The sequence below is a fragment of the Coffea eugenioides genome, chromosome 4 (genome assembly GCF_003713205.1).
Source record: "Coffea eugenioides isolate CCC68of chromosome 4, Ceug_1.0, whole genome shotgun sequence".
NCBI lineage: Eukaryota > Viridiplantae > Streptophyta > Magnoliopsida > Gentianales > Rubiaceae > Coffea > Coffea eugenioides.
Genome location: NC_040038.1, coordinates 30,823,597 through 30,833,740, shown reverse-complemented (window position 1 = coordinate 30,833,740; position 10,144 = coordinate 30,823,597). Strand labels below are relative to the sequence as shown.

At 35.8% G+C, this 10,144-nt stretch overlaps 1 protein-coding gene across 4 annotated transcripts; it reads left to right on the top strand.

The window, feature by feature from the left end:
* Nucleotides 1-1,140: 1,140 nt before the first annotated feature.
* On the top strand, nucleotides 1,141-9,718 carry LOC113768601. 4 transcript variants are annotated; one of them, XM_027313026.1, is made up of 9 exons: nucleotides 1,141-1,212; nucleotides 4,121-4,206; nucleotides 4,531-5,057; nucleotides 5,558-5,716; nucleotides 6,305-6,463; nucleotides 6,671-6,791; nucleotides 7,861-8,088; nucleotides 8,177-8,298; nucleotides 8,894-9,718. In XM_027313026.1, the coding sequence occupies exons 1-9, from the start codon at nucleotides 1,177-1,179 to the stop codon at nucleotides 9,469-9,471; spliced, it is 2,016 nt and encodes a 671-aa protein (XP_027168827.1). In that variant the 5' UTR covers nucleotides 1,141-1,176; the 3' UTR covers nucleotides 9,472-9,718. The 4 variants fall into 4 exon arrangements, with proteins under 4 accessions (XP_027168827.1, XP_027168830.1, XP_027168828.1 ...); XM_027313029.1 differs by lacking the exon at nucleotides 1,141-1,212 and adding an exon at nucleotides 1,367-1,570 and having other exon boundaries at nucleotides 4,651-5,057; XM_027313027.1 differs by lacking the exon at nucleotides 1,141-1,212 and adding an exon at nucleotides 1,367-1,570.
* Nucleotides 9,719-10,144: the final 426 nt, after the last annotated feature.

The window sequence follows — 10,144 nt, the reverse complement described above, 5'->3', positions numbered from 1 at the left end:
TTTCAAGAGCCACATAAACAACTCCTTTTTATATATTATATATATACATATATATAGGATACTTTTATTTATTGTTTTCAAAATTCTCAATTTTTCTTTCTTTCATTTTTTTTTTGTCAGCAAAAATATACAGACCCAATTAGACTAAGAGAGTATTTTGACACAACCCTTAAATTTTTTTGACTACAAATGAAATTTGAACCCTCATCTACAGTTCAAGGAGGGACTTAAACCCCTTCCTGGTGACCATTGACCCATTGGCCAGTGGTTAATTTTTCTTTCTTCCTGGATTCCAAAACAAGTAAACAATGGGAAACATTCTTGGGAATTGTAAAACACTCCCCAACATTTCTCAAATCTCTCGCGGTCAACGCACACTCCCCCATCACGCCCGCTCACTTCCCTCCTGAACCCCAAAACTATAAATAAATAAATAAAAATGCCAATTTTAATCATTTCCTTATCAACCATAACATCTGCACGTGTCAGCCGAAAAGTCCCCTTAATTCTTCTCCTCCAAACACATACTCCCTCCCTTTTTTTATAACTGTCGTTTAAGGTTTTGCACACCAATTAAGAAAAGTTTTCATTGCTTAAATCTATACACCACTTTCCTTTTATACCCTCATTAATTATTCAATTCACCCATGTTTTCTAGGAAAGAATATGGAAGGGCAGAGAGAAGCAATAATTACTAGGAGTAGTAATTAAGAATCCTGTAAGAGAGATAAAAGGGTAAAATTGTGAAAAAATAATAAATGCTGCATGGGGATAGTAAAACGACAGATAAAAGTACTTAAGAGCAAATTCCTTAAACGACAGTTATAAAAAAAGGGAGGGAGTATTATTAGCAATAAAAAATCCGTAATTATTTTCTTTTTATTAAATAATCCGTATATAAATCATCATTCAGCAGCTACCAATTATTAAATAATTATTACTAAATATTTCCAGGTCAAATTAATGTCAATAATTGTTTGTTTGTCCACTTGGACTCGATTTGGACCCTTTTCAACCTCGTCTGGTCCCTTTCTGTCTTCTGTTCTCTCTTTAAAAACGCTCTCTCTCTCTATCTCTCTCTCTCACACACACACAAACACACACACAGAGCACACTGCTACCACACTCCAAGCAGTCGCACAGTCTCCAAAGAAAGAACCCTTGTCAAAGAGAAACATGGAGGACCAGCAACCAACAGCAGAGGCCCACCGGGTAAATATGTCTGCTATTAAGTATTATGCATTTGTTATTTAATGGAAAAATGAAAAAGGCTTACTTTTTTAACCAATATCCGGCATTGTATTCCACAAGTTAGTGTAAAAGATAGTTTTGCTAGTAGTTTGTTGTTTCCTGGGGCCTGCATAATCACATTGTTTATTGTTGCTCCATGATGCTTTTGGGGTAGTGGGTTTTGTTGAATGCTGGGGTTTATGTACGGATCAAACATGGCATTGTACGGTAACATTTGGGGGTTTGAGTAGTTGGTCCTCATGTGGTCTTCCGTCGTGGAGAGCTGACCAATGGCAAAATCAAAAGTTGTTTTTCCTGGTTTTTTGTGAATATTTATATGGTTAGGTTACTTTTCTTTGTTTTCACATTTCTTTGTTTTTTTTTTTTTTTTTAGGTGGAGATGGGCATTTCATTCCTACTTTTTAAAAATATTTTTTTTCTTTTACTACTTGTGTTTAATGAAATGGGATTTTATTTAATGCTCTGTATCAGTGGTTTAGATTGTTGTTACCTATTTCTTCTGTTAGGTATATTACTTTGATAGGAGGTTGGAACCATGTGATTTTTTTTTTTCGGTGAAAAACAACCCATTTGGTTTCTGCTGAATAGGTATCCCTGTAGTTTTTTCTGCTTTGTCTTTTTAAGTAAATTTGCTAACTTTAGAGGTTTTAAACTGAAAGGCATTAAAATGGGGTATTTGAGGTTTGTTGGTGAATGTTGAACCAAAAGAAAAGGATAACATACAAAATACTCATTTTATAAAATATAAAGGAAAAGAAAATTTTGTCATTTTAGCACTGCATTTTGTGTAACTTTGGCTCATTTGATTTGTAGAAAGTTCTTAATTTCAGCTCTAAATCTCACATGAAATGATCAATGTACCATTCTGGAATTTGGTACTATTGGGATGTTAAACAAATTTTGGTGATTGATCACTGCCCTTGCATAAAGAACTTCGAGAAAAGCTTGCGCAAATAGGAACTTTGAAAGTAGAGGGACTATCAAGGTGCAGTTTTTATTCAGAAAAAATTCCTTGAATATCTTGTTTGATATGAAGTCATTCATCATCTACCTAGTGATAAAATGTACACAATTGCAAGACCTAAAAGTTGTATAAAACTTTTTGGACATGTGTGCAGAGGAAGTGCAGATATTACAAGCTTGTTGTATTGAATGACTGGCAACAAAGACAAATGATATATATTGCCATATCAATTAGTAAATGGTTTGGTATAGTCTTCGAGTAAATGAATAATTTTTTGAAGTTATTAATTTCAGTACATGAATGCTGTCAGTATTTGGCATTGAAGGGGGGAAAAGATATTCTTTTGTAATTTTGCGGATTTTATGAGATAATGTACTACAAGTTTCTACGTAGGATATGAAGTACTGAAACTGCATTTTAGTTTAACTTGGCTAGTCTTTTATGTAGTAAATTGAAAGTGAAAAGAAAAATGAGTTTTTTGGAGGTTATGTAGCCTACCCTTTTAGCATGCCAAATTGCTATTGCCCTATGTTTCAGAATGACCACCTGCCATTAGCAAGTAGTAAGATCCCCCATTGCTGTTGTATAGGAAAAGCCTGGAGTTTGCATTGTCTGTATTATATTATATTATTAAATAAGTGAAAGATAAATGTTCTCTCTAGCCTGTATGCAGACAAGTAATATAACTAAAAGAATAGAAGACTTTAATTAGTCCCTATTTGTTTTTTGACAAAATGAGAGTTGCTTTGACTGTGTAAAGATGATAGCAAATCAGTGTGGTCATTTATCTAAATCTGGATAATCTCCTACAGCTTCATTTGTTGACCTCCAGTCCACCATCACACATCAAAGTCATTATCAGTACCCAGTCTTGGTGCCTAAGATGTCCATTTTTCTTTTTTCTTTTTTTTTTTTAACTGGGATTGTCTTCTTGTAGTTTATGTAAAAGAATCAGATGGTGGAAATCAAAACCTTCAACTTTGTGTACTGTGCATTGTCTTCTTTTATTCTTTTGTTTAGTAATTTTGTTGTAGTTTCAACATTCCTATTGTGTCTTTTTTTGTTTGGTTCATTTTGGCTTCTAATACACATGAGAAATATTTTGGTATTACGGAGCAGTTCCTTTGCTGATGATCCAGGCCCTCATGTAAGGACGAATCCTAGAACAATTTGACTTGTGTGCATATGTTGGAAGTACATAAATAAGATAAAGGCATTTATTGGAAGTGGTTTATCAAACTACCATCACCATAACAGCTTCAGTTATGTTTTAAGCAAGACTAGTTTTGTTGAATTTTTATGACATATGAATCCTAAGTGACCTTGGAATTTGTTGAGTTCAAGAACAGTGTATTACTTTTATAATCTTTTTGTACAAAGAAGTTCACGTATTACTTGCTTTAAAATAAAGAGGCAGTTTGGTATTGCTCACTGTAGCATTTGATGAATGAGTCAGTCAAGTTTTTGGTAATATTGGTCACTGTTTGAGTCTCTGCTTTGAGTTGAGAAAAAAACAAAGTCAAAATGGTTTTGGGTAGATTCTCTATATTTTGATTTTCCTTTACTTTTTATTTGTAGAACCTTTTAGTGGTCATGCTGGAGGATCCTATAGCTTGTACAGAAGATAATGGACCTACCATTGCACCAATTGGTCCATGGTTGAACAATTAACCATTGCATTTTATACTAATCTTGGTAGTTCTTATCATAAGAGTTGAATCCCAATATTATGAATTTCATCACTTATATGGAGAAAAATGTATAGATAGCATTGTGAATCTCTTACACTGTTGGTTTGAAAATTGCTTCTTGTTCTGAGCACTAACTGTCCATTTAGTGCCAAAACCTTTCATAAACCAACATACATTAATAAGTAATCTGAAAATTTTCTGTCCCAATCTGTAGGAGAAGTGTTGTGATATCTGTGGTGACATAGGTGTCAGTGATGCAATTCAAACTTGCCCTCAATGCAAAATTTCTTGTGAACACATGTAAGATCTCACACTCTCTCTCTATCCCCATCCCTTGTAAATAAAGATATATCTCTGTCTTTGTATCTTTTGGACATTTACCTATATACTGTTGCATGTGAAGTTTGCAAGTTCATTTGTTGCAAACAATGATTTTCTTATTTTTGTTACAAACACACTGCATCTTGCCACCATAAATTCCTTTCCAGTTTTTTAAAGCCACTTTATATATAATTCAAAATGCCAGTGGATATAATGCATGGTTCATTATGCCTTCTGCAATTGCGAGCTCTGATATTGTTTTAAATTTAAGTTAGTATAATCTTGTGCTTCTTCTTTTGCAAGTTACTGCATGCGTGGCTCTGTGGTGATGCTTTCTCCAAAAGATTGGTGCTGCGATGATTGTCTTCGCAGCATTAAAATGCTGTCATCAACATCTGGCTTTATGGAAGACTTGGTTTGCAGGTCGCAATTCGGAACGGCTAGCAGGCTGCGCAAAAGTTCTCAACCTAACAAGCAACCTTGTGATTTGAGGCAGAATGGGATTGACAAGAAGATCCCTCATGGAAAAGTGAAGTATATGCATGTTGAAGAAGTTATTATGCTATCATCAGGAGCTAAGAATTCTAATTCCCCCATTAAGTCCAAGTCCACATGCAGCACCAAACCAGTATCCTGGAAGAATGGAGCCTCTGCTTTGGATAGAACTCCTGTCAAGCCAAAAGCTATACCTGCAGAGTCTTCAATACACATAGTTAGAGTAAATCCTCCTTTCGTAACCTCAAAACAGTTGAAAGCAGTGAGACCTAACAACTCCCAGTTGAATACGGTGCCTGGGCAACATGTTCCACAATCTTTCAAAGGACTAAGAGGTTATTAACTACATCGTCTATCCACAAATTCTAGTCTTGGTGGAAGTAACAGATATAAATATAAACTGGCAAAATTTTACTCTTGTAATATGCTAATTTTTATCCATTTGCAAAGGGTGTTGCATGGTAAAGAAATTTCGTGCCAACTATGGATTGTTCAATCAAAAGTAAACAATGTATTATATGTTAATTTTCTATTCTCAACTCTTTATTTTGAAGGGAACTATATTATCTTTTGTAAAACATTTAGCTCAAGGTGCAGAGCACTGATTTTTGTAACCTTGTGTTCTTTGGTGGTGCCAAAAATTTCTAAACCCTTTTTTAGGACAAGTTGTAATGGTAGAACACTGGAATTATGCTTGAACAATCATAATCGTGAAGTGGAACCCGCCTGATGGTGGACCTAGGAGAGACATCTATATACCTTAATGTGCTTTATTTTTTCCGAATTTGCATTGATCTCTGGTATGCAGTTTGCTGAATTTGAATTGCTGTTTCAGAAACAGGTGCTATTCAGGCTTCTTTGAAGGGACAAATGCAGAAGGAACAGCCTAAGGATACTTTTAAGGATAAAGGAGAAATTAGGGTGGGAAAGGCAATCACGAAAGCAGTCTCTGCTTCTTCACCAGCGACATGTGGTCAAGCAAGTGTAAACTTAGGCAAGATAATTTACCACTCCTGTTCGTGGTTTTGATGTAAGTCAGTGTATGAGGGAGGTGATAAATTGTTAGTCTGATGTTAGTGTGATGATTAACAAAACCACTTGACTGCATGTGCTTGATTTAGCTATATCCCTGACATCTAGTTAAAGCTATCATGGCTGATCAAGGTTGTCCACATATGAGATGAGGACATCTAATCTTTCAGGTGGTGATGCTTTAGGACTTTGTGTCAACTATGGATTGTTCAGTCAAAAGTAAACAGTGTGTAGTATGTTTATTTTCCATTTTCACCTCTTTATGTTGAAGGAGACCATGGTACCTTTGGTAAAATGTTTTAGCTCAAGCTGCACGGCACTGATATTTGTTGACTTGTCTTCTTTGGTGGTGCCAAAAATTTCTAAACCAGTTTTAGGACAAATTGCAATGGTTAAAAAACCGGAATTGCATTTGGACTATCTTAATCAGGAGTGGAACCTGCTTGATGGTGGACCAAGGAGAGACGTCTAAATTCCTTAATGTGCTTTAATTTTTCTGAATCTACATTGATCCCTGATGCAGTTTGTTGAATTTGAATTGCTGTTGCAGAAACAGGTCCTTTTCAGGCTTCCTTGAAGGGAGAAATGCAGAAGGAACAGCCTAAGGATACTTCTAAGTATAAAGCAGAAACTAGGGTGGAGAAGGAAATTATCAAAACAGTCTCTGCATCTTCACCAGTGGCATGTGGTCAAGCAAGTGTTATTTCAGGCAAGATAATTACTACTCCTTTTTGTGGTTTCAATCAAATTCAGAGATATAAGGGCAATGGTAAATTCTTTCAGCCTGGTTTTAGAATCATTTTTAATAAAACTGCTTGAGTACATGTGCTTGATTTAGTTATATTTCTGACTAGTAAAAGCTATCATGGTTGATCAAGGTATTCCATACATCAAATGAGGATATCTGATTTTTCAGGTGGTGATGTTTTCCTCAATCTGGAGCTAGAGAAGACTGATTCTAGGACCGCTGATCCAATTGGTATCTTTCCCGAGGTCAGGAAATGCTCAAGTGGTCCTGCTTTAGATGCTACCTGGAAGTAAGTAGATCTACTTTTTTGTTAACTGACTTGTTTTTTGGTATGAAGAGTTTAGGCACAGATACTAAATTATCTGCAAGCTCAGAATTGCTCTATGAAGAGTTTAGTTACAGATCACAACGATGACTTGTTTGTTGGTATGAAGAGTTTAGTCGCAGATACTAAATTGTTTTTTGGTATGAAGAGTTTAGTCGACAGATACTAAATTATGTACCAAAAAACAACCCTCTTTGTTTATACAGGGTTCCTGTAGCTAAAGTAGGGAAAAAACTTTGTCTAAAACAAACATGCAAAATAACTCAGGTGCCATTACAGAATATTTTCCATTGTGAGAATGATTACCTTGAATGATGATCAACATTTCTGGTATTAGGAGATGTTTGCTGAATTATATCATACTTTACCTTCTTTGGTGTTCTCTATGAGCATTTAAATGCAATTCCCTGGATTTTTTTAGCTTTGTTGTATTTTCTTTAAGATTCCTTGCATTTTCTGCTCACTTGGGCTTATTATATTATGCTTGATTGTAAACTTTACCTTAACAGCAATTCCTCAGTATATTATGCTTAATTTATTTAAGAAACTACTAATGTTGTTTCTGAAAAGGGGATTCTCGAATTCAGGTATGCAACCAGTAAAAATTGCCTTCTATCTTGGCGACATTACCTGAATCACCCATCCCTTTCTTTTATAATCATGGAGCCATGTCTTTGTTTTTCACTTAGTAACATTACAAGTTGGAACTACTTCAAGTGCTTAATGCTCAGGAAAAACCTCATGATTGACTTGAATTTTCTGATGCTGCAAAACACATCGTTGTGATCTCACTGATGGTTATGTGGCTTAATTGGGCTTCCTACAACTTATTATATGGTCATTTCTCTTTACCAATGTACTATAGTTGCCTTGCTTCCTGTTCATATTGATTATTCTATTGACTTCTACAACCAAAAAAATTACTTCCTGGATCTGTGCAATGTTTATTTGAATCATGATGCATGCCTTAAATTTTCCCAAATTCTTGATCATTTCTCTTTACCAATGCAACCAAGTTTTTTGCTGTTTGTAGAGGACGCTTGAAGATTTATAATGATCCTGAACATGGGGAAATGAATGGAGTTCAAGCTTATCCTCCTTCCAGAGTCCTTAGAAAGGTGTATGAATTTTCAAAGCATATGCCTGAAATTCTTGGGTTTGAATTGATTCCGCGGGGGGATCTTTGGCCAAACTTGTTCCAGAATTACTGTCTTGACAGAAGAGATATTGGACTGTACTTCTTTCCCAGTTTTATTGAGAGGTAGTCTTTGGGATGTGGCAAAAAGTTTCTGCCTCTACTGCTCTTTTTTTCTATATCTGATAATTAGATACTTTGTCTTGACATGTAGGTGTGAGAGCTATTTCTCATTGCTAGAAGCCATGGAAGCAGGGGACTTAGCACTGCGGAACCTAATGGATGGGGTTGAGCTGTTAATATTTACATCTAAAGTCTTGAGCTTGGACTGCCAAGGTGAGATCTCCTACTATTTTCTGATTCTTGTCCAGATGAGGTGTTAGTTGATGTGCTTGTTAAAGAGTTACCAGCCTTGTTTTAAGAATCAAATACACACGGTGTTGGCATAATTTCAGTTAACGGTTGTTGTCTTGAACCTAAACGGTAGAACTAGAGATGTCTGGTCTTCATTCTGTGAAGTATGTAAACTCTGAGATGCTTCTATTCTCAGAGTAATCGGCCAAAAAAAAGTGGCAACTTGTGTCATTTATCTCTTTCATAAAGAAAAAATACAAACTGCAATTGAAAGGTAGAGAACTGGATTAATACCTTCCGGGGGTTCAAATCTTTATGTACCTTCTACTTCCTATTCTGAGTTGAACTTTGTGTTTGTGATTTAAGGATACTTCATATAGGTTTCTATAATGAAAATGTAGACTAAACACGATGACTTTATGATTGATATGCTAGTGATGCTAATTCATTTAATTTTAAATGAGTTGTAACAGAATGTCATGTTTCTTACATAAATGACAAGAAATATCTATAGTAGTTCTGTCGGTGCTACTGTCTGACATGCCTTGTTCTGCCTTTTATTTAAATGACTTGACAGAATGGAATGGGAGACACTTTCTATGGGGAGTTTTTCATTCCTTGAAAAAAGCTAAAAGACATGCATGTCAGGTTGATGGTGCTTATGAAATTCCTGGTGAATGGAACAGCAATCAGGACATTGACATGGACGTAGACATGATGGCTGGGGAAGAGGTTGGAAGAATTGATGTTGCTGTTCCTAGGGCATCTCTTCAGCTGGTACCGCTGGCAACAGATATTATTGCTGCCTCTGTCGCAGCATCTGATGACATGGAAATAGACATGGTGGGTGGGGAAGAGGTGGGAAAAATGGATGTTATTATTTCAAGACAATGTGAAGAGGTGCTGCCACTGGCAGTGGATCCTACTAATTCAAGCGAAGCAGGCATAGAAATTCCTCCTGGTTTTGAAAACAAATCAAGGCCTGTGAAAATTGAAAGACCTGTTCAGGTGCTACCATTGCCAGCGAATGTTGCTGATTCAGGGCATAACATAATGAAAAATCATTTATCTAACAACTTTTCCAAGCCAGCTGCATCCCAGAGATTGGATACTGGTTCCTTTCAGCTTCCTTTGAATGCAAAATCTGAGCTCTGATAGAACTTTGAAGTGGATATTTTCATTGTTGCAGGTAGATATGCTTTGCGGCCTTCTTGTTGAGCCCAAATTTATAGTTGAGGTCCTTTTGTTGGAAAAAGAGTAGTCTGTATATACAATTTCAAATCAGAGTCCTGTTCTAGAGTGGCTGTGAAGATAGATAGATGCATGCTGGTGTGGAATGTAAAAGTGGCTGCAGGTTGATTACATGAAAAACAGCTTCTACCAAAAATGAAGATTATTGTTCGCTACCCATCAACTTTTAATTGCCCTTTAACTATGACCATGAACAAGTTCTCCTATTCAGATAATTCATCTCGTATTAAGTACTGGTTCTAATGTACTACAATGGAGGTTAAATACTTGTGAAAGTGGATTTGGGCCAGGAACAGTCAACAGAGTTTTGTGCATTTTGTACATGATGTAACTCAGTTTGCACATGATGCAAGTCATTTTGCACAACGTGTAACTATAGAACAAAATTTTGTAAGTTCAACACATAGTGTAAAAAATAATATACAAGATAAAATCTGAATATTATATTTTTTTTTGGCTAAATCTTGGCCATCAACCTACCGGAATGGTTGCTTCCTGCAATCGTTCCTGTTCCAAATCCTTGTGAAAGTTAAATTGCTTGATCGTACTTCTTGAATTCAAAAAGTTGAAACTTTGC

Bases quoted from the DNA above. Each gene is read 5' to 3' on its own strand.
- LOC113768601 (XM_027313026.1), top strand. From the start codon at position 1,177: ATGGAGGACCAGCAACCAACAGCAGAGGCCCACCGG. The intron at 6,464-6,670 runs GCAAGATAATTA...CTGATTTTTCAG, and splicing joins TCAAGCAAGTGTTATTTCAG to GTGGTGATGTTTTCCTCAAT. The intron at 8,089-8,176 runs GTAGTCTTTGGG...CTTGACATGTAG, and splicing joins TTTCCCAGTTTTATTGAGAG to GTGTGAGAGCTATTTCTCAT.